This window comes from Eurosta solidaginis, chromosome 3, assembly GCF_040869045.1.
Source record: "Eurosta solidaginis isolate ZX-2024a chromosome 3, ASM4086904v1, whole genome shotgun sequence".
NCBI lineage: Eukaryota > Metazoa > Arthropoda > Insecta > Diptera > Tephritidae > Eurosta > Eurosta solidaginis.
Window position 1 is genome coordinate 143,766,801 of NC_090321.1, and position 25,677 is coordinate 143,792,477.

Below are 25,677 nucleotides of genomic sequence, written 5' to 3' on the forward strand. Positions count from 1 at the left end.
GTAAATTATATCAACATTCAACTCCAGTAATGATATGTTGCCACAAAATACAAAAATAAAAGAAAATTTCAAAATGGGCGTGGCTCCGCCCTTTTTCATTTAATTTGTCTAGGATACTTTTAATGCCATAAGTGGAACAAAAATTTACCAACCCTTGGAAATTTGGTAGGGGCATAGCTTTTATGACGGTAACTGTTTTCTGTGAAAATGAGCGAAATCGGTTGAAGCCACGCCCAGTTTTTATACACAGACGCCCGTCTGTCCTTCCGCTCGGCCGTTAACACGATAACTTGAGCAAAAATCGATATATCTTTACTAAACTCAGTTCACGTACTTATCTGAACTCACTTTGTATTGGTGTAAAAAATGGCCGAAATACGACTATGACCACGCCCACTTTTTCGATATCGAAAATTACGAAAAATTAAAAAAATGCCATAATTATATACCAAATACGAAAAAAGGGATGCAACATGGTAATTGTATTCGTCTATTGACGCAAAATATAACTTTAGAAAAAAACTTGGTAAAATGGGTGTGACACCTACGGGCAAAGCAACATCAAAAAAAGAAGAATGTGAAAAAGTTTTGCAGGGCGAAATCAAATCTTGGAATCTTGGAAGGAATACTGTTCGTGGTATTACTTATATAAATAAATTAGCGGTACCCGACAGATGATGTTCTGGATCACCCTGGTCCACATTTTGGTCGATATCTCGAAAACGCCTTCACATACACAACTAAGGGCCACTCCCTTTTAAACCCTTAGTAATACCTTTAATTTGATACCCATATCGTACAAACACATTCTAGAGTCACCCCTGGTCCACGTTTATGGCGATATCTCGAAAAGGCGTCCACATATAGAACTAAGGTCCACTCCTTTTTAAAATACTCATTAACGCCTTTCATTTGATCCGATATCGTACAAAAAAATTCCAGAGTCACTCCTGGCCCACCTTTGTGGCGATATCTCGAAAAGGCATCCACCTATAGAACTAAGGCCAACTCCCTTTTAAAATACTGTTTAACACCTTTCATTTGATACCCAAATCGTACAAACAAATTCTAGAGTCACCCCTGGTCCACCTTTATGGCGATATATCGAAAAGGCGTCCACCTATAGAACTAATGCCTACGCCCTTTTAAAATACTCATTAACACTTTTCATTTCATACCCATATTGTACAAACGCATTCTAGAGTCACCCCTGGTCCACGTTTATGGCGATATCCCGAAAGGGCGTCAACCCATAAAACTAAGGCCCACTCCCATTTAAAACACTTATTAACACCTTTCGTTTGATACCCATATTGTACAAACAAATTCTAGAGTCACCCCTGGTCCACTTTTATAACGATATTCCGAAAAGGCGTCCACCTATAGAACTAAGGCCCACGCCCTTTTAAAATACTCACTAACACCTTTCATTTGATACCCATATCGTACAAACAAATTCTAGAGTCACCCCTGGTCCACCTTTATGGCGATATCTCGAAAAGGGGTCCACATATAGAACTAAGGCCCACGCCCTTTTAAAATACTCATTAACACCTTTCATTTGATACCCATATTGTACAAACGCATTCTAGAGTCACCCCTGGTCCACGTTTATGGCGATATCCCGAAAGGGCGTCCACCCATAGAACTAAGGCCCACTCCCTTTTAAAACAGTTATTAACACCTTTCGTTTGATACCCATATTGTACAAACAAATTCTAGAGTCAACCCTGGTCCACTTTTATAACGATATTCCGGAAAGGCGTCCACCTATAGAACTAAGGCCCACTCCCTTTTAAAATACTCATTAACACCTTTCATTTGATACCCATATAGTACAAACAAATTCTAGAGTCACCCCTGGTCTACCTTTATGGCGATATCTCGAAAAGGGGTCCACATATAGAACTAAGGCCCACGCCCTCTTAAAATACTCATTAACACCTTTCATTTGATACTCATTTCGTACAAACAAATTCTAGAGTCACCCCTGGTCCATCTTTATGGCGATATCTCGAAAAGGCGTCCATCTATAGAACTTAGGCCCACGCCCTTTTAAAATACTCATTGATACCTTTCATTTGGTACACATATCGTATAAACAATTCTGTCCCTAAATGGCGTCCATCCATAGAACTATGGCCCACTTCCTCTTAAAATACTCATTAATACCTTCCATTTGATACACATGTCATACAAACACATTCCAGGGTTACCCTAGGTTCTTTTTACAACATAGTGATTTTCCCTTACTTTGTCTCCACAGCTCTCAACTGAGTATGTAATGTTCGGTTACACCCGAACTTAGCCTTCCTTACTTGTTTATACTCAGTTGAGCAGAGCTCACAGAGTATATTAACTTTGATTGGATAACGGTTGGTTGTACAGATATAAAGGAATCGAGATAGATATAGACTTCCATATATCAAAATCATCAGTATCGAAAAAAAAATTTGATTAAGCCATGTCCGTCCGTCCGTCCGTCCGTCTGTCCGTTAACACGATAACTTGAGTAAATTTTTATATATCTTGAAGAAATTTGGCATGTAGATTCCTGGGCGCCCACTTTTTCGATATCGAAAATTTTGAAAAATCGAAAAATTGCGATTTGTCATTAGCAAAGAGGGATAAAGCGATGAAACTTGGTAGGTGCGTTGAACTTATGACGCAGAATAGAAAATAAGTAAAATCTTGGACAATGGGCGTGGCACCGCCCACTTTTAAAAGAAGGTAATTTAGAAGTTTTGCAAGCTGTAATTTGGCAGTCGTTGAAGATATCATGATGAAATTTTGCAGGAACGTTACTCCTATTACTATATGTATGCTTAACAAAAATTAGCAAAATCGGAGAACGACCACGCCCACTTTTAAAAAAAATTTTTTTTTAAAGTGAAATTTTTACAAAAAATTTAATATCTTTACATTATATAAGTAAATTATATCAACATTCAACTCCAGTAATGATATGGTGCAACAAAATTCAAAAATAGAAGAAAATTTCAAAATGGGCGTGGCTCCGCCCTTTTTCATTAGATTTGTCTAGGATACATTTAATGCCATAAGTCGAACAAAAATTTACCAATCCTTGTGAAATTTGGTGGCGGCTTAGATTCTAGGACGATAACTGTTTTCTGTGAAAAAGGGCGAAATCGGTTGAGGCCACGCCCAGTTTTTATACACAGTCGACCGTCTGTCCTTTCGCTCGGTCATTAACACGATAACTTGAGCAAAAATCGATATATCTTTACTAAACTCAGTTCACGTACTTATCTGAACTCACTTTGTATTGGTGTAAAAAATGGCCGAAATCTGACTATGACCACGCCCACTTTTTCGATATCGAAAATTACGAAAAATGGAAAAAGTGCCATACTTCTATACCAAAATACGAAAAAACGGTTGAAACATGGTAATTGGATTGGTTTATTGACACAAAATATAACTTTAGAAAAAAACTTTGTAAAATAGGTGTGACACCTACCATATTAAGTAAAAGAAAATGAAAAAGTTCTGCAGGGAGAAATCAAAAGCCTTTGGAATCATGGCAGGAATACTGTTCGTGGTATTACATATATAAATAAATTAGCGGTACCCGACAGATGATGTTCTGGGTCACCCTGGTCTACATTTTGGTCGATATCTCGAAAACGCCTTCACATATACAACTACCACCACTCCCTTTTAAAATTCTTATTAATACCTTTAATTTGACACCCATATTGTACAAACACATTATAGAGCCACCCCAGGTCCACCTTTATGGCGATATATCGAAAAGGCGTCCACCTATAGAACTAAGGCCCACTCCCTTTTAAAATACTCATTATCACCTTTCGTTTGATACCCATAATGTACAAACGCATTCTAGAGTCAACCCTGGTCCACCTTTATGGCGATATCTCGAAAAGGCGTCCACCTATAGAACTAAGGCCCACTCCTTTTTAAAATACTCATTAACATCTTTCGTTTGATACCCATATTGTACAAACGCATTCTAGAGTCATCCCTGGTCCACCTTTATGGCGATATCTCGAAAAGGCGTCCACCCATAGAACTAAGGCGCACCCACTTTTAAAATACTCATTAACACCTTTCATTTGATACCCATATCGTACAAATTAATTCTAGAGTCACCCCTGGTCCACCTTTATGACAATATCTCGAAAAGACGTCCACCCATAGAACTAAGGCCCACTCCCTTTTAAAATACTCATTAACACCTTTTATTTGGTACCCATATCGTACAAACTAATTCTAGAGTCACCCCTGGTCCACCTTTATAACGATATCCCGAAAAGGCGTTCACCTACAGAACTAAGGCCCACTCCCTTTTAAAATACTCATTAACATCTTTCGTTTGATACCCATATTGTACAAACGCATTCAAGAGTCATCCCTGGTCCACCTTTATGGCGATATCTCGAAAAGGCGTCCACCAATAGAACTAAGGCCCACTCCCTTTTAAAATACTCATTAACACCTTTCATTTGATACCCATATCGTACAAACAAATTCTAGAGTCACCCCTGGTCCACGTTTATGGCGATATCTCGAAAAGGCGTCCACATATAGAACTAAGGCCCACTCCTTTTTAAAATACTCATTAACGGCTTTCATTTGACCCGATATCGTACAAAAAAATTCCAGAGTCACTCCTGGCCCACCTTTGTGGCGATATCTCGAAAAGGCGTCCACCAATAGAACTAAGGCCCACTCCCTTTTAAAATACTCATTAACACCTTTCATTTGATACCCATATCGTACAAACAAATTCTAGAGTCATCCCTGGTCCACCTTTATGGCGATATCTCGAAAAGGCGTCCACCCATAGAACTATGGCCCACCCACTTTTAAAATACTCATTAACACCTTTCATTTGATACCCATATCGTACAAATTAATTCTAGAGTCACCCCTGGTCCACCTTTATGGCGATATCTCGAAAAGGCGTCCACCTATAGAACTAAGGCCCACTCCCTTTTAAAATACTCATTAACATCTTTCGTTTGATACCCATATTGTACAAACGCATTCTAGAGTCATCCCTGGTCCACCTTTATGGCGATATCTCGAAAAGGCGTCCACCCATAGAACTAAGGCGCACCCACTTTTAAAATACTCATTAACATCTTTCATTTGATACCCATATCGTACAAATAAATTCCAGAGCCACCCCTGGTCCACCTTATGGCGATATTTCGAAAAGGCGTCCACCTATAGAACTAAGCCCCACTCCCTTTTAAAATACTCATTAACACCTTTCATGTGATACCCATATCGTACAAACAAATTCTAGAATCAGCCCTGGCCCACGTTATGGCGATATCTCGAAAAGGTGTCCACCTATAAAACTATGGCCCACTCCCTCTTAAAATACTCTTTAATACCTTTCATTTGATACGCATGTCATACAAACACATTCCAGGGTTACCCGAGGTTCATTTTCCTACATAGTGATTTTCCCTTATTTTGTCTCCATAGCTCTCAACTGAGTATGTAATGTTCGGTTACACCCGAACTTAGCCTTCATTACTTGTTAAATTTGAGTTCAGAAAGAGTAACGGATTTGGAAGGTATTGAAGCATATATGGGGAAATTTGAGTGTATGCTCTTAGCCTCCATTTGGCTCAAAGTGTTGACGGTAATAAACCATCGAAATCTGGTACTGCAAGCTAGAAATGCCACACTGGACGTGGAAACAGAAAATATACGTAGCCTGATTGATGAGTCGAAGAAGTTTAGGGATCAATGGTCGATCATACTTCAAGAATGTAAGAATCTGGCAGGGAGTATATGAGTTGTGAATACCTTCGCAGAGAAAACAAGGAAGATAAGAAAGCGCCAGTTCGATGAATTATCTGGCGAATCGCCTGATTGTGATTCCAAAACTCAATTCAAACTGCAAGTTTTTTACGTTCTTTTGGACTGCTTGATTGGTAACATGACACGACGTTTCGAAGCCGTAAATGACATTGCGATTAAATTTAGTTTTTTGTGGAAGTATCAGGATCTGACGGAAGAAGAGCTCAGAGAAAAGGCAGCGGCATTATGCACGATTTATGGTATCGATATTTCTACTGATCTAATAGATGAAATCATTCATTTCAAAGCCATCCACATAGCAAATTTGGGATGTGATTCGCTGCCACCATTTCAACTTCTGAACAAATTTCATGAATTGAAGATGGAAGTATTATCTCCGAACATCTGCATAGCATTAAGAATATTTTGCACACTTCCAGTCAGTGTGGCTGAAGAGGAGCGTTCTTTTAGTCTATTGTCTCGCGTGAAAAATTTTTTACGTTCTACTATGAGCCACAATCGCTTGACAAGCCTTGGAACATTGGCGTTGGAGTCCAGCCTTGCTCGCAGCATTAGTTTTGAATCGATAATTTCCATATTCGCAGACCAAAAAGCACGGAAGGTTTCCTTGGCTGATTCAAGTTTTTAAATGTACATATTTAGAAAAAGTTAATGTAAGCAAATCAAACAATGAAATATAACATTTCATTTATGTATGTGCTCCAGTAAATCTTATTTTATATGAAATAAAACTGACAATGTGAATTGAAAAATTTATGTATGTTATGTTATTGTTTTACTGAATTGAGTTTATTTTTCACATTATTATTGTCGAGGTCAATACGCGTCTTTTGACACCTCTCTCGATATTTTTGGTAGCGTATTAGTAGTCGACCCCTCAACTAGACTTTTACCGACAATTCAAACACCAATTTGCTTGAAATTAAAAACTCTTTAAGAGCACATTTTTTTCTTCTGTCAAATAAATTTCTATTATTAAAATCGTTGCAAAAACCGAGCAAAAAAAAATTGTTCTTGAGCACATTTTTGCACGCAAGGAAAAGCACATACGCAAAATTTTACTCTCTATGATATTCCGTTGAGAAAAAAATGGCCCGCAGTATTGATGCTAGATTTTTTATTTCCACACCTTGGACTTAAAGATTTTCCATATAAAATTTTATTTTTCAAATACTTTAAGTATTGAACATTTGAATATTTTTTTTCTTTGGATATTTCATTTTTGTTCTATAAAGTATTTGAAAAATAAAATTTCTCCACCTTTTTTTTTGGGGGGGAGGGGAGCGTTGGGATGTCCCCTATTTGCCCTCCCCCCCTGTAAATCCGCGCCTGACCGCACTCTTGGAGAATTGCTCGTGCAGATTCCCTACCAAAGGCGGGGGAGATCGATAGTATGTTTCCCAAAGACAACAGGTCCATTAGCTTAACATCATTTCTGCTCAAAACCTTTGACAGGCTGATAGACGTAACAACGCCAACTTGGATGAAAAGCCGCTCTCCGCAACAAAACATGCGTACACCAAAGGCAAGTCGCTAGACACTGCACTGCATAGGGTGGTAATAAATATAGAAAAGGCCCAGGATTCAGCCCCGACGAGAGGGGAGGGGGAATGGGGGCGATTCTCCCGGGCCCAGGGTTTCTCACGGGGCCCGCGATTCAGAGCTACTAAGACATTTTTTTGAATTCAGGCGAGTCTTTAGTTGTTCCATGTGTAAATTTTAAGCCGAAATTCAAAAGCAACGAATACTGATAATGAATTTTTTGCCTGAACCTTCGAACAGTGAGGAGACAATAAAAACATCAAACAAAAATGTATGTTTACATGAATCCGAAATCGTAAAGTTTTCGTGGTGACACTGATGAAGGTTCATCTTCAAAAAGTCTTCCAACAATACTACCAACTCTGTATCAAAGTCCAGATTATTTAAACGACTTCGATATCGGTACCGTGAATAATGAGTTTTTGTGATCTGTCAACGAAATTCGTCGAGGTCATCAAAAGTGTCCTGTTATTTGTCCACGTGATTGTCAATACGAGGCATTTCCTACCTCGTTGTTAGACAGAATCTTGCCAAATGGAGAGAAAGTGGAGCGTGACTGGTTAGTATGTAATGCCAGTAGCAATGCTTTTTATTGCCTACCAGGTCGTTTGTTAAGCACCAATACTTTAAATCGACCTAAAATTTGTTGTCCTGGCGGATATTTGAAATTCCAGGTATGGAAGAAGCTATTCGATAAACTGCCATTACACGGTAATCCTCAAGATCACATTAAATGTTATATTCAATGCCGATCTTTACAAAATCTAATTGAAACGGAGGCTACAATTGACACACTTGTCAATGAACAGTTAATCACTGAAACTCAAAAGTGGAAAGCAATTTTATATATCTATAATTTTGAACTTTTTTTTTATTTTTGGGTGAGTCAGCTCAGCCAACGTTGGGCGGACACCACGTCATGCAGGGTAGCAAGATCTTTCTTGGCGAAAGTGGATGGCAGCAGGTCTGCTGAAATAATTGGGTTCACTTAGGCTCACTTATCAATGGTCATTGGGGGTTTAACAGGGCACTGCCCCATGGGTATCCATGCGGTATGTCTCAATATACTGGAAACTCCATCCTGCTGCAGCTGTATGGAGGATGATGAGGTGGAATCACCAAATCACTTTATGCTTGATTGCCCAACTTTTGCCAGAACTAGGCGAAAGTACTTCAGTCGCGACTCACTTGGATCTCCTGATGATTTATCCAAAGTTGAGATCGGTATCATTCGGAGCTTTATCGTTGCTACCCAACGATTCTCTAAGTAGTTAGGTCTAAGTCACCGTTATTTATGGTGTATGTGGTATCACAACGGACGTTCGTGTTGTCCAAGTGAGCTATCCTTATCAGGGCAGCTACCACCTAACCTAACCGAACCTATATATGACTATCAATAGAAATTTTACGCGTCCAAGGTTTTTATTTAATCGTCTGATCAACGCCCTAGATTGATGAGGAGTGTGGTAACTAGTACCTAGCTTTTAGTATTATTATTATTTCATGTAAATATTGTTTTCAATAAAACCGTTTGACTTAAAAAAAATTTTTTTAATTATTTTTTTTTTAAATTTTTAGTCTTTAATTAATTGCCTATTATTTCTCATTCTATTTAGTTCATTTAGGGGCTCATTATTACAAGGACTCTTTCCTGACAATTTTTTACAATCTAAGTCCTCGATACATAATCCTTCCAAAGACTTTACTCGACTCTGCGCCACGTATGCTTCTCCCTCCTCCAATTCCAAAATATTTCGATGCCACTTCTACCGGACTGTATGTAATATTTGTTCCAAATATGAACCAAATCGGACCACAAATACGATTTTTTTTTGGAATATCTCAATATTAGCGCCACCTAGCGGCGATTTTTTTTCATAGGTCGCTTTCTATTCTTGTATTTATTATGTGTTCCAAATATGAGCCAAATCGGACCACAAATAAAATTTTTGTGAATATCTCGATCATTGCGCCACCTAGCGGCTATTTTTTTATAGGTCGCTTTCTCTTCTTGAATGTATTATGTGTTCCAAATATGAGTCAAATCGGACCAAAATTACGATTTTTGTGAATATCTCTTTCATTGCGCCACCTAGCGCGATTTTTTTCATAGGTCGCTTTCTATTCTTGCATGTATTATGTGTTCCATATATGAGCCAAATCGGACCATAAATACGGTTTTTGTTAATATCTCGATCCATGCGCCACCTAGCGGCGATTTTTTTCTTAGGTTGCTTTCTATTCTTGTATGTATTATGTGTTCCAAATATGAGCCAAAGCGGACCACAAATACGATTTTTGTGAATATCTTGATCCTTTCGCCACCTAGCGGTGATTTTTTTCAATAGGTCGCCTTCTGTTCTTGTATGTATTATGTATTCCAAATATGAGCCAAATCGGACCTCAAATACGATTTTTGTGAATATCAAGATCCTTTCGTCACCTAGCGGCGATTTTTTTCACAGGTCGCCTTCTATTCTTGCATGTATTATGTGTTCCAAATATGAGTCGAATCGGACCACAAATACGAATTTTGTGAATATCTCGATAACTGCGCCACCCAGCGGCGATTTTTCTTCATATGTCGCTTTCTGTTCTTGTATGTATTATGTGTTCTAAATATGAGCCAAATCGGACCACAAATAAGATTTTTGTGAATATCTCAATCCTTTCGCCACCTAGCGGCGATTTTTTTCACAGCGTGCTTTCTCTTCATGTATGTATTATGTGTTCCAAATATGAGTCAAATCTGACCACAAATACGATTTTTGTGAATATCTCGATCATTGCGCCACCTAGCGGCGATTTTTTCCAAATGTCGCTTTCCCTTCTTGTATGTATTATGTGTTCCAAATATGAGTCAAATCGGACAACAAATACGATTTTTGTGAATATCTGGATCATTGCGCCACCTAGCGGCAATTTTTTTCATATTTCCCTTTCTATTCTTGTATGTATTATGTGTTCCAAATATGGGCCAAATCAGACCACAAATACGATTTTTGTGAATATCTCGATCCTTGCGCCACTTAGCGACGATTTTTTTCGTATTATTGCACTGTCATCGGGTTCTGAACTATATCCCAAGTTTCAAGCTTGTAGCTTATCGGAAAGTTCCTTAAATTTTAATTACAAAATTCGTTCACAACGGCCGGCCGCGCAGCCGTGCAGCCTGTCAAGTCAAACTAAATAAAACCGTTTAAAAAAAGGTGATCAACTTTTGCAAATATTAGCAAAGTCTTACTAAATATATCGAAAATTTATATCGTTGCATCTATTTTTCATTTTTTATAACAACGGATTGCTTGAAGAAAATATTAAATTAGTTCTGATTCCAACAATATACGATTTGTAAAGATAAATTGAGGTTGGTGTATTCAACGATTTCATATGCAGCATAAAATAAAGAATTTTATCTGCTTTTGAAATCGTTCGTTGCAACAAATATTTGCCGATTTGCGAACAGCAAAATAAAAGAAAACAGTTACTCAAAATGTAAATATTCAAAAGTTTGGTTTTGTTATAGTTTTATACTATTTCTCAGATATATCTGTAGGTATAACTTACATTTGTACATCGTTGGAAGCACAAAAATATACCCATTTGAATGACATAAAAATGCATCGAAGAATTAACAGATGGAAAGTTGTATGCCAGTAGATGTATCCGCTTATGAAAAAGGGGTTTTGGCCCATTAATTCAGATTTTGAGGGCGTATTCTAAATTCTAAGTATGCACCTTCTTCTTCACCTTCAGCCTTTCATTTAAACTATGTGAAATTTCCCCTAAGCTTCTCTAACTATAGCATACTTTCACAAGTATTCAAAAATTAGTTCATTCTATTTTTGCTATCCAAGCATTATAATATCAATTCAGGATTTTTCCAAAACCCACTTAATACTCAAACCTGTCCCCGAAATACAACTGTGGAACCTGGATTTATATCTTTCTGAAATCAAAAATTTCAATTTCGCTCGGAAATAGTTCCCAAGCAGATGAATCTTCCAATCGAATCAAATGGCATACACCCGGAGCGAAAATGATTTAACAACACAAATTTTTAACATCTAGGTCAAATGCATTCAATGATCTTAAAATTGAGTCTACCACAAACTTTTTGTCTAGTAGGTAGTGTAACTTTTCTACCGAGGGAGAGTAACCATTTTACTTCCTCGGGAAAGTGTATTTTCGTCTTGTTAACAAACCAATCGCTGTTCACTTTAATTCCAAGTTTAGTTAGTTGTGTTTGTTTAAGCCCCTCCAACTTTGATGTTTGTGTTGCTTCTCGTTCGTTTGCAATTCTTTGGTTTATTAGTGCTTGGTTGTAAACGACGGAGCTGAAATCAAAATCACTCAGAATTCGCTTCAGTTTTCGTTTGTATACAGAATATGGTCTTTTGTAGATTTTATGTTGATGTTTGTTTGTGTTATCTCTATGTTAAGGATTTTCTTGAGAAATAAACGTTTCTCCTTTTCTAATTGATTTTGTATATTTTTCGTTGTTGTTTTTATAGCTATGCGCTTTGTTGAGTTTGTCAAGTAGTCGGGTATTAGTCGTATCGTCTGCATTCCAATAAGAAATTTAGTTGCGATGTCTGTTGAGTTAGTTTTTCTTTTTGTTTGCTGTGATCTTTCAGCGTTAAGCAAATAGCTTCTCCGTACATGTGTTTCATATGTGCATAAAAATTCTTCATGATTGTGTTTGTATTTTTTTTGGTGCAATAAAATAAAGATAAATGCGATGGTATATCGGCAGGCCTTTCGAATAAATTTGCTTCTTTTAATTTTCTGACCAGTTTTTAATTATTTGAATGTTTATAGGCTTTCCTGATCTCTTCGATTTGAAACGAAAACACTAAAAACTTTATTTTTCCTCCATTTTTACCCAACGTTTCGCCAAACTCCTTGGCATCATCAGGGGTTAAATATTTATTCTGCACCGAAAAATGATAGAAAAAATTAATTTTGACATGTTTTATCACTATAACAACCATTTGTTTGACAAAAACTTACACACAAAGAAATAATTTAATACATATCTATAAAATCACAAAACAAAGTGATTATAAACTAAAAAAGATTTATCGGTACCACCATCTTTAGGTACACTTGTCGTACTGAGTGTCATAAGCATGCCAAATAGCTAGCAGCAATAAATTTTGTGTCCTATTTTTTGTTCATTGTCCTCTCCCTTTTTTGTACTTATTTAGCGTGCTCAGAATAATATCCAGGTCGTTTCGTTTTGTCTAAGCTTTGGGCAATTGAGGGCGAGCAGTTTAATAAGAGTTATAAATGAGTAATTTTATGTGCTTGTAAGCGTATGAGTCGTGGCACAGTGGCTGACGTACCCGACCAAACGCCCGGGGTTGCGGGTTCAACTCCCACCAAGCATTCCTTTTTTTAAATTTATAAATTATTATTATTAATGGACTGTATTGCGTTCATGGGGTTTTTGATTTAATGTATACCATTTATTGAGTTGGGTAGTTTTAGTGTTATTGGTGTATTTAAGTCATGGGAGGATGCATAGCATCAGTACACCTTTATTTATTTAATTTGGGGGCGAGCACTGGGGGGCTCTGAGGCTTCGCTCTACTGAGCCACCTCATCCTCTATTTGAAGAACCCTTTAAAATGTGATATGGAAGCGAGCACGGGACGGCTCTGAGGTATTGGCACCCCATTTTCTACAAGAAAAACCTCTATTTATTTAATTTGGGGCGAGAGTTGGGCACTCTGAGGTTTCGCTCTAATGAGCCACCTCATCTTCTATTTGAAGAACCCCTTCAAAGTGTGATATGGAGGCGAGTACTGGGCTCTGATGTATTAGCACACCATCCGAAGAACCTCGATTTTAATTAAAAAACTCAAACTATGTCTTTAGAATATTTCACTAACCAGTTGAGAATTACAAGCACACTCAATGGCTACTGAAACAAACGAACGAAAAATGTTCATAGTTTAAGTCGCTTAAACATACTCCCCCCTTAGACGGCTTAGTCGTCTAATGAAACTTCCACACGAGCCAGTGATCCGGCTCGAAGGAGCATGTCTAAGCTTTGGGCAATTGAGGGCGAGCAGTTTAATAAGAGTTATAAATGAGTAATTTTATGTGCTTGTAAGCGTATGAGTCGTGGCACAGTGGCTGACGTACCCGACCAAACGCCCGGGGTTGCGGGTTCAACTCCCACCAAGCATTCCTTTTTTTAAATTTATAAATTATTATTATTAATGGACTGTATTGAGTTTATGGGGTTTTTGATTTAATGTATACCATTTATTGAGTTGGGTAGTTTTAGTGTTATTGGTGTATTTAAGTCATGGGAGGATGCATAGCATCAGTACACCTTTATTTATTTAATTTGGGGGCGAGCACTGGGGGGCTCTGAGGCTTCGCTCTACTGAGCCACCTCATCCTCTATTTGAAGAACCCTTTAAAATGTGATATGGAGGCGAGCACGGGACGGCTCTGAGGTATTGGCACCCCATTTTCTACAAGAAAAACCTCTATTTATTTAATTTGGGGCGAGAGTTGGGCACTCTGAGGTTTCGCTCTAATGAGCCACCTCATCTTCTATTTGAAGAACCCCTTCAAAGTGTGATATGGAGGCGAGTACTGGGCTCTGATGTATTAGCACACCATCCGAAGAACCTCGATTTTAATTAAAAAACTCAAACTATGTCTTTAGAATATTTCACTAACCAGTTGAGAATTACAAGCACACTCAATGGCTACTGAAACAAACGAACGAAAAATGTTCATAGTTTAAGTCGCTTAAACACGTTTGACAATCGCAAAAACGTCATCCACGTACTTTACTATTGGCATTCCATAGCTTTGTGTGAAAATTTTGTCATCGTAGATAAAGTAATTGTTGTCGTTCAGACAGAAATTCAAAAGTTTAAGGAACTTGTTTTTTGGGATGTTCGATTGCAGTTTGTTAAATTTGGTCATAATGATTTTTATGGCTAAGTACGTTGATATGTTGGTAAATAGCGATACCACATCGAATGACACTAGTATCTCGTCTTCACTAATATTTATGTTTTTCAATTTATCTCTTAGTATGTAGGAGTTTTTAATGTTGTATTCGTCCGAAGTTAAATTATTTAATATTTGACCAATGTATTTTGATAACCCGTAACATGGGACGCTGACAGATGATGCTATTGGACGTAAAGGAAGGTTTGGTTTATGGGTTTTTGGTAGACCGTAGAGTCTAGGCGCCGTGGCTGCGGTGCAGGTTAGTTGCCTTTTCTCTTTGAAACTTATTATTTTGTTTTTGTAAAGATCGTCGACTAGTTGGTTATTCTGTTTTTGTAGTGTGTGTGTTGGGTCATTTATCGATGTTTTATACGTGTTTTTGTCTTCAAGTAACATTTCCATTTTGTGTTTGTAGTCAGTTTTGTACATTGCCACTGTCTTATTTCCTTTATCCGAGTTTGTAATAATGATGCTATCTTTGTGTTTCTTTAGAAATTTGGTAGTTTTTCTGTACGCTTCTAAGATAAATTTGTCCGTTGGGTTATGCTTAGTGTGTCGTTTGTATTGCATTATTCTGTTACTGAGCTTGGTTCTTTCGATTTCTTTCTCTCTCTCATCTTCTATTTGCTGTATGATCTGCTCCATTTCAGCAATAATCTTCAAAGGTTTGAAGCTAGTGTTTGTTGTAGGTAGTGTAAATTTTCTACCGAGGGAGAGTAACCATTTTACTTCCTCGGGAAAGTGTATTTTCGTCTTGTTAACAAACCAATCGCTGTTCACTTTAATTCCAAGTTTAGTTAGTTGTGTTTTTTTCAGCCCCTCCAACTTTGATGTTTGTGTTGCTTCTCGTTCGTTTGCAATTCTTTGGTTTATTAGTGCTTGGTTGTAAACGACGGAGTTGAAATCAAAATCACTCAGAATTCGCTTCAGTTTTCGTTTGTATACAGAATATGGTCTTTTGTAGATTTTATGTTGATGTTTGTTTGTGTTATCTCTATGTTAAGGATTTTCTTGAGAAATAAACGTTTCTCCTTTTCTAATTGATTTTGTATATTTTTCGTTGTTGTTTTTATAGCTATGCGCTTTGTTGAGTTTGTCAAGTAGTCGGGTATTAAGTCGTATCGTCTGCATTCCAATAAGAAATTTAGTTGCGATGTCTGTTGAGTTAGTTTTTGTTTTTGTTTGCTGTGATCTTTCAGCGTTAAGCAAATAGCTTCTCCGTACTTGTGTTTCATATGTGCATAAAAATTCTTCATGGTTGTGTTTGTATTTTTGTTGTTGCAATAAAATAAAGATAAATGCGATTGTATATCGGCAGGCCTTCCGAATAAATTTGTTTCTTTTAATTTTCTGACCAGTTTTTAATTATTTAAATGTTTATAGGCTTTCCTGATCTTTTCGATTTGAAACGAAAACACTAAAAACTTTAGTTTTCCTCCATTTTTACCCAACGTTTCGCCAAACTCCTTGGCTTCATCAGGGATTAAATATTTATTCTGCACCGAAAAATGATAGAAAAAATTAATTTTGACATGTTTTATCACTATAACAAACATTTGTTTGACAAAAACTTACACACAAAGAAATAATTTAATACATATCTATAAAATCACAAAACAAAGTGATTATAAACTAAAAAAAGATTTATCGGTACCACCATCTTTAGGTACACTTGTCGTACTGAGTGTCATAAGCATGCCAAATAGCTAGCAGCAATAAATTTTGTGTCCTCTTTTTTGTTCATTGTCCTCTCCCTTTTTTGTAATATGTGTAGACTTTCCAACGTGAATCTCGTTCTTTCCCTCTTTTCTATGTCTATTATTTTCGCGTTCTTTATATCGGCTGTGTGTCCATGTGATAATACGTGATGAGCAAGAGCTGTGCTGGTCTTGTTCTTCTTAATGTCAGCGTCGTGCTCTGCCAATCGGGTTCCTAGTGCTCTTTTTGTTGTTCCAACGTAGATTTTGTCACAGTTCTCATTGTCTCTCCCCGTGCATTGAATCTCGTATACTACGTTGTTTTGTTGTAGGGGTTCTATGGGGCTTTTTGTTCGTGTAAAAATAGTTGAAAGTGTGCTGTTGGATTTGTAGGCGAGGGATATATTTCGTTTTTGTTTCTTCATGTTATGGTTGAAGTTTTCAGTAAACTTGGGTATGTATGTGACACTGTGGTATTGCTTTGTCTCCGTTGCGATCTCTGTTGATGCTTTATTTCGTTTTCTATTTCCTTCTGATAGCTCTTGTTTTATTAGTGATGTAATTAGGTGACTCGGGTAATTGTTATTGGTGAGTATGGAATGTATTTTGGTTTTGTTTTTTTCCCAGAATTTTTGGTGGCTTATCGTAATTATTTTGTGTATTAAATTTTTCGCTGTATTTATTTTATATTTTTTGGGTTGTGATGATATGAAATTTATAATACGTCCGGAGGCGATGGATTTGGAGTACCAGTCAAGTATGAGTTTGGAATTTTTCCTGTGGATAAGAACATCCAAAAAGGGTATAACCGAATTTTCCTCTTTTTCCATGGTAAATTGCAGCTTATTATGGTACTTATTTAGCGTGCTCAGAATAATATCCACGTCGTTTCATTTGACAATCGCAAAAAAGTCATCCACGTACTTTACTATGAATTTCATCTCTATGTTGTGAAGTTGTTTTAGTTCGGAGATGGTATTTTCCAGTAAATCATCCATTATTATATCTGCTATGGTTGGAGAAAGTGGGTTTCCCATTGCCATTCCATAGCTTTGTGTGAAAATTTTGTCATCGTAGTTAAAGTAATTGTTGTCGTTCAGACAGAAATTCAAAAGTTTAAGGAACTTGTTTTTTGGGATGTTCGATTGCAGTTTGTTAAATTTGGTCATAATGATTTTTATGACTAAGTACGTTGATATGTTAGTAAATAGCGATACCACATCGAATGACACTAGTATCTCGTCTTCACTAATATTTATGTTTTTCAATTTATCTTTTAGTATGTAGGAGTTTTTAATGTTGTATTCGTCCGAAGTTAAATTATTTAATATTTGACCAATGTATTTTGATAACCCGTGACATGGGACGCTGACAGATGATGCTATTGGACGTAAAGGAAGGTTTGGTTTATGGGTTTTTGGTAGACCGTAGAGTCTAGGGTTAGTTGCCTTTTCTCTTTGAAATTTATTATTTTGTTTTTGTAAAGATCGTCGACTAGTTGGTTATTCTGTTTTTGTAGTGTGTGTGTTGGGTCATTTCTCGATGTTTTATACGTGTTTTTGTCTTCAAGTAACATTTCCATTTTGTGTTTGTAGTCAGTTTTGTACATTGCCACTGTCTTATTTCCTTTATCCGAGTTTGTAATAATGATGCTATCTTTGTGTTTCTTTAGAAATTTGGTAGTTTTTCTGTACGCTTCTGAGATAAATTTGTCCGTTGGGTAGTGGACCTTTTTTTTCCTGAGCCCAAATCCTATCGATGGCACGATATCGGTTAATAAATCGACCCAATCTAATATATAATCGCACTCATTAACTCGATTTAAATCGCTTGGTTAAAATATTTTTCAGTATACATCTAATTTGATTCCTTTATGCCATTAGGTACTACTGTTATTCAATTAAAGTTATAATATTCTTGGGTACAAGTGTACGTTAGATATAAAAAAATAAACCATGAGGTATTATAAAAGTAGACTAGGGATATCCCTGCAATATACTATACATATGTGGATCAAGAGGATTTTAGTACAAAAACATTTCATTACGATATCAAAAGTCGTAGCTACTGATGATGATATTCTTTATAAGCGCTATTTGTATTTCGATCAACTAACTTGTTTCAATGTATTTTAAAGCTTTATACGCGGCACTCGTTATATTAAGTTTGGCAAACGCATACACTCACTACTATTTTGTCCTTCGGCAGTAATTTGGCAAGCACTCCGATTGTATTTCTGCCATGAAAAGCTTATCAGTGAAAACTCATCTGCCTTGCAGATACCGTTCGGAGCCGGCATAAAACATGTAGGTTCCGTCCTGCCATTTTGTAGGAAAAATTAATAGGAGCCCGATGCAAATTAGAAGAGAAGCTCCACCTAAAAACATTCGGTGGTTATCGCGCCTTACATTTATTTATTTTTTTATTTATTTGGTTTCTATTTTGGTGATGTAGCAAAGCTGAATGATTTTCATAAGTTAAGTAGCTTAATTTGATATATCGACACTGTACATCACACGTAATCAGAAAATTGATTTTAAAAACATCAACTATTTTTCTATAAAAATTTCACTCATGTGCACTGAAAGAAAAAGACTGGTAAAATCAACCGAAATACGGTTCATTTCAACAGAAATTTCTGTTAATTTTTATCCATCGCAACAAGATGTTGAATCAACTGCGCACAAATCGTTGATTCGTAATTGATCGTTTTAGTAGTCAAATGAACAAAAAAAGTTGTTGCGACAGCTTTGTACGAAAGTACCTATGTTGCCATATAAATAAATAAATGTAAGGCGCGATAACCTCCGAAGAGATCTAAGGCCGAGCTTCTCCTCGAATTTGCGTCGTGCTCCTTTTGATTTTCCCTGCAAATTTTCCGGACGGAACCTACATGTTTTATGCCGACTCCGAACGGCATCTGCGAAACATATGAGTTTTCACTGAGAGCTTTTCATGGCAGAAATACACTCGGAGCGCTTGCCAAACACTGCCGAGGGGCGACCCCGCTTAAACAAATTTTCTTTTAATTGAAAAACTAACCGAACGTCAATTGGGCTTGCATCAAATATGCTGGCACACATTAAACATTATACACTTTATTATTTTGTTTTATTAAACACACTTTCACCAAATTTTATATATTATAATTTATAGTTTTGAACTTCGCTTTGCAAATAGAAATGAAAATAGTAGTCACAAAACTGATTCTCAATTCTTTCGGCTGCAGCTCAGCTCATTCTTAATTTCTTCTCTCGCATGTAGTTGCCACACTTGATTGTTTCGAAAAAAACTTTTATAAATGTTTGACATAACATTTTAAATGAGAACTTGTAAGTTATAGAAAAGTAAAGAATCAAATTACAGAAGGTAATTCACCACTGGAGTAATTTTACATGTAATTCGGGAAGTTTAATTTTCGTAACACTTTAAGTTAAAACTATTCCAAAACAACTCAAACTTTTATGTTGTCGGAAACATCAACATTAAAAAAGGATGTTTTTTATTATCTTATTAAATTCGTTCGTGTGATTGAAAATTCGTAAAAACTTGAACAAAATGATACTAACTTTGGAAAAATCCTGTTCGTTCAAACAAAACTTTTGCAACAAGAGGGCGCAATTTTGCATTTCGCTTGGAGGAGAAGTTGCAAAATTGTACCCGATAAATACCGATAAATAGGTGCCCCGGTATATCATAATTTTTTGCACAATAAATTCAAAAAAGGGTTTTTCTTTTTGTATTTATAACTGAAAAACTAGTTGTTTGTTGTTTTCCCATTTTGTGTGTTTTTTCGATTTGGTGGCTTTCTTATTTTGGTATTTTTTTTTTTTTTAAACAAGTGGCATCATCGTCATAAATACAAAGTAGAGAGCGCAGTGAACGTAAAATTCTCTTTGAAATTTGCTCATGAATTGACTGTTGATCACTGTTGAAATGACCAGTGAGATCAGTTGTGTTAACAGAAAAATCAGTTCGAGTGACCAGGAATCTGTCAATTTTACAGAATTCTGTTAACTTAAGAACAACGATTTCTCTTCTGTTGAAATGACTAACCTAATTTGTTCGTTTGACAAAGACCTCGGTCGAATTAACCGTAATTCGATCAATTTGACCGAATCTCCATTAAGACAAGAACAACAGAACCGATTTGTTGATTTTACTAGCACCATTTCTTTCAGTGTGGGTTTTATGTTTCAAGTTTTCGATTGATGTTGTGGAAAGTATCGATATGCTTAAATAAAATATATCATTTTAGCAAATTCGATGTAGCTTTGACATTTGAAACAGATTTGTTAATTGTTTGAAGATATATGATCTGTAATTGATTAAACTCTAATATGACATCAAAATTTAGCTAAAACACTTACTCAATATGGAGGTACTTCGCAACATACTATTTTACAAATCTTAAATATGCAGAACAGAATGTTTTTCTGATTGAAAAATATTATATGGCAGGATGTAGAGGTGGTTTGAAAATCGTTTCCGCAGTTCCATATAAAAACTGTTTTTGATAGCACAAACATGGCATTTTGTTGTTTTTTGAAAGTCGGTAACTTTGCGAGATTTCAGACCCAATACAATTTTTAATTTTTTTTTATTTTAACCTTCATAATCTAATCATGTGAGTTTTTTACGTAATAAATAATTAACAAATTAAAGCTCTTTGAAATATTTTTTTAATCTGATGCACCCTACGAGAAAATCGATTTAAAAATTTTCAAATGCAACGTGGCAATTCGAGTGAAACTTAGCACGGCTTGTTTTTAGACCACAATTCATCATATTCCGCCCGGCAAAGAAACTTTTATTTTTAACGGACAGTTTAATATGCATATATGTAATAAACATATCTATGTGAATTGCTTCACTTTATAGATTTGATTTTCTTTTCAGGTGCATTCTTAATACCATTCATGGCGATGCTGATACTGGAAGGTGTGCCGTTATTTTTAATCGAATTGGGTATTGGACAGCGTATGCGTCTTGGCGCACTCGGCGTGTGGAATACAATACACCCCTGGTTAGGTGGTGTCGGGATATCTTCCTGCATTGTTACTTTATTTGTTGCTCTCTATTATAACGTTATAATAACTTGGGTGTTCTTTTATCTTTTTAACAGTTTTCGTGTGAGTTATTACATTAAAAGAAGCAACACATAATAAATTTAAATATGAAGACAATAAGTATGTTTATTTTTTCTAGTATCCCTTGCCTTGGGCCTCCTGTCCAACAAATGGCACCGTTGAGGTTGAGGAATGCGCGCGTTCATCAGAGACGGCTTACTTTTGGTACCGAACCACTTTGGATGCTGCTCCTTCAATGGATGAACCAGGCGGTTTTAAGTGGTGGATTGTACTCTGCTTGTTCCTCTCCTGGACGATTGTGTTCTTTATTGTGATGAAAGGAATACAGAGCTCTGGAAAGGTGGTATACTTCACATCCTTGTTCCCATATATCGTATTGACGATTTTCTTCATACGGGGCATCACCTTAAGAGGCGCTAGCGCCGGCTTAATGCATATGTATACGCCGAAGGTTGAGAAACTGGCAGATCCGACAGTCTGGTTGGATGCAGCTACCCAAGTTTTTTATTCATTTGGTTTGGCATTTGGATCTCTAATAGCATTTGGAAGTTACAATCCGCCCAAGAATAACTGTGTTCGTGATGTTCTTTTGGTTTCCGTTTGCAATGCTGTCACTGCTATATACGCCAGTGTTGTGATCTTCGCTATACTGGGCTTCAAGGCCACGGTCAATGTAGATCGTTGCATCGAACTGTAAGTAATATTCACTAGAAATTATTGGCTAAAACTGGTTGCTTTTGTTATTTTAATTCATTCAATACAAAAACTGTTTATGTAGTATTTGATTGTACTTGCACTTGGTTGATTCAATTCTCTCAGACTACTACTTTCATAAAAATAAAAAAATAAATGTAAGGCGCGATAACCTCCGAAGACATCTAAGGCCGAGCTTCTCTTCCAATTTGCGTCGTGCTCCTCTTGATTTTCCCTACAAATTGACCGGACGGGACCTACATGTTTTATGCCGACTCCGAACGGTATCTGCAAGGCAGATGAATTTTCACTGAGAGCTCTTCATGGCAGAAATACACCCGGAGCGCTTGCCAAACACTGCCGAGGGGAGACCCCGCTTAGAAAATTTTTCTTCTAATTGAAAAACCTTATTTCTAAAATTTTGATGTTGCTTTGCCCGAGGTGTGAACCCAGGGCATACGGTGTGGTAGGCGGAGCACGCTACCATCACACCACGGTGGCCGCCGACTACTACATTCACTAAGGCAAAAAATTGGTAAAGCTGCTGAGAGGCGAGTAAAGTTTTTCCATAAAGCTCTGATTGTTCAATTAAGTACCATCGAAGTACATAACTGAAACAATTGGAATTCTTCTATTGTCTATTTTCTACTTTAAAAACAAACAAAAAAGTTAAACGCGTTAATACTTCTCCCTTGTATGCAAATGCATATACAATGTATATTATACATATATATGAGCTGTTATATTTCATAATGGCATATGTGCATTTTATTAGATATCTAGATATTGATGAGCTAGATTTCATATTTGGTCACGTCACCATGATTATAAATTTATTATTCTAGTCTAGTGTACTTTGTTTTTTAGTAGAATAAAATATACTAGTATCGCCCGCGGTCGAAATTCGACCAACTTGTATTTTTATACTCAGCTGAGCAGAGCTCACAGAGTATATTAACTTGGTTCGCATAACGGTAATCCGTAACGGCATAAACTAACCGAGATAGATATAGACTTCTATATATCAAAATGATCCGGGCGACAAAAGGAATTCATTTAGGCATGTCCGTCCGTCCGTCCGTCCATAAACACGATAACTTGAGTAAATTTTGAGGCATCTTGATGAAATTTGGTATGTAGGTTCCAGGGGGCTCATTTCCGATCGCTATTTAAAATGAGCGAAATCGGACTACAACCACGCCCACTTTTTCGATATCGAAAATTTCGAAAAACCGAAAAAGTGCGATAATTCATTACCAAAGACGGCTAAAGCGATGAGACTTGGTAGGTGCGTTGACCTTATGACGCAAAATAGAAAATTAGTAAAATTTTGGACAATGGGCGTGGCACCGCCCACTTTTAAAAGAAGGTAATTTAAACGTTTTTCAAGCTGTAATTTGGCCGTCGTTGAAGATGTCATAATGAGATTTGGCATGCACGTTACTCCTATTACTGTATATGTGCTAAATGAAAATTAGCAAAATCGGATGACGAACACGCCCACTTTAAAAAAAAAGTTTTTTAAAGTCAAATTTTAACAAAAAATTTAATATCTTTACAGCATATAAGTAAATTATGTCAACATTCAACTCCAGTAATGATATGGTGCAACAAAATACAAAAATAAAGGAAAATTTCAAAATGGGCGTGACTCCGCCATTTTTCAATTATTTCGTGTAGAATACTTTTAATGCCATAAGTCGAACAAAAATTTACCAATCCTTCTGAAATTTGGTAGGGGCATAGATTCTATGACGGTAACTGTTTTCTGTGAAAATGGGCGAAATCGGTTGAAGCCAAGCCCAGTTTTTATACACATTCGACCTTCTGTCCTTCCGCTCGGCCGTTAACACGATAACTTGAGCAAAAATCGATATATCTTTACTAAACTCAGTTCACGTACTTATCTGAACTCACTTTATTTTGGTATAAAAAATGAATGAAATCCGACTATGACCACGCCCACTTTTCCGATATCGAAAATTACGAAACATGAAAAAAATTCCATAATTCTATACCAAATATGAAAAAAGAAATGAAACATGGTAATTGGATTGGTTTATTGACGCAAAATATAACTTTAGAAAAAACTTTGTAAAATGGGTGTGATACCTACCATATTAAGTAGAAAAAAAATGAAAAAGTTCTACAGGGCGAAATCAAAAGCCCTTGGAATCTTGGCAGGAATACTGTTCGTGGTATTACATATATAAATAAATTAGCGGTACCCAACAGATGATATTCTGGGTCACCCTGGTCCACATTTTCATCGATATCTCGAAAACGCCTTCAAATATACAACTAAGGGCCACCCCCTTTTAAAACCCTCATTAATACCTTTAATTTGATACCCATATCGTACAAACAGATTCTAGAGTCACCCCTGGCCCACCTTTATGACGATATCTCGAAATGGCGTCCACCTATAGAACTATGGCCCACTCCCTTTTAAAATACTCTTTAATACCTTCCATTTGAAACCCATGTCATACAAACTTCATTTTGCTAAATGGTGATTTTCCATTATTTTGTCTCCAAAGCTCTGAGCTGAGTATGTAATGTTCGGTTGCACCCGAACTTAGCCTTCTTTACTTCTTTCTACTCAGTCTATGCATCTAGTGTTGGGGGTAGTGCAATAATGCTTTAATAGTTGAGCAGTGAGTGGAAATATAGCAAACTGGTCTAACTTACTTAAAGTTTTCATTAAGGTTTTGAATTTGACCTACGACGTTAGTTTTCTACAAACTTTTCAAATGTAATTATAACGTTTTGGTATGTAAAATGAAATTAAATTGACTTAGAGTTATTGGGAAATTATTTGAAATTTAATTGAAAATTGGTTTTTTCCACACCACCCGGGAGGTACGCCGTTGGCGCGCTACCGAAGTTAGTTCGGGTGCTCGGTTCCCCCATTAGTCCTTTAACACCCATATAAACTACGCGTACATATATCGCCCATTTACTTCAATCAGTGGCGTAGTGAGGTTTTCTTGCGCCCGTGGCAAAACTTTTATACCCACCGTGCTTTGCACACAGAGTATATTAACTTTGATTGGATAGCGGTTGGTTGTACAGGTATAAAGGAATCGAGTTAGATATAGACTTCCATATATCAAAATCATCAGTATCGAAAAAAAATTTTATTGAGCCATGTCCGTCCGTCCGTCCGTTAACACGATAACTTGAGTAAATATTGAGATATCTTCACCAAATTTGGTACACGAGCTTATCTGGTCCCAGAATATATTGGTATAGAAAACGATCGAAATCGGATGATAACCACGCCCACCTTTTATGTATATAACATTTTGGAAAACACAGAAAACTTGCTTCTTTAGTAAATAATACACCTAGAATGTTGAAATTTGACATGTGGACTGATATTGAGACTTTTGATAAAAATTTGAAAAAATTTTAAAATGGGCGTGGCACCACCCACTTGTGATAAAATCAATTTTACAAATATTATTAATCATAAATCAAAAACCGTTAAACCTATCGTAACAAAATTCGGCAGAGAGGTTGCCTTTCCTATAAGGAATGCGTTGAAGAAAAATTTACGAAATCAGTTAAAGACCACGCCCACTTTTATATAAAAGATTTTTAAAAAGATCGTGGACGAATAAAATAAGCTATATCTTTGCAAAAAGAGCTTTATATCAATGGTATTCCATTTCCCGAGTGGATTTATAACAATAAATAGGAAAAAATTTAAATTTAAAGGAATGAGCGTGGCACCGCCCCTATTATGACTAAGAAATTTTCTATGTTTCGGGATCCATAGGTATAAAACAAGTTTAAAAGGGTCGTAGACTAGAATAATAAGCTATAACTTAGCAAAAAATAGT

General features: G+C 36.5%; 1 protein-coding gene across 9 annotated transcripts in view; it reads left to right on the forward strand.

Annotated features, from left to right (window-relative positions):
* Positions 1 to 25,677, forward strand: part of LOC137244315 (sodium-dependent neutral amino acid transporter B(0)AT3) — a 598,031-nt gene that overhangs the window by 222,266 nt on the left and 350,088 nt on the right. For all 9 annotated transcript variants that reach the window (XM_067773152.1, XM_067773153.1, XM_067773155.1 and 6 more), the window contains exons 3-4: positions 20,946 to 21,178; positions 21,255 to 21,829. In XM_067773152.1, coding sequence (XP_067629253.1) covers positions 20,946 to 21,178; positions 21,255 to 21,829 — 808 coding nt within the window. The remainder of the gene's footprint in view (positions 1 to 20,945; positions 21,179 to 21,254; positions 21,830 to 25,677) is intronic.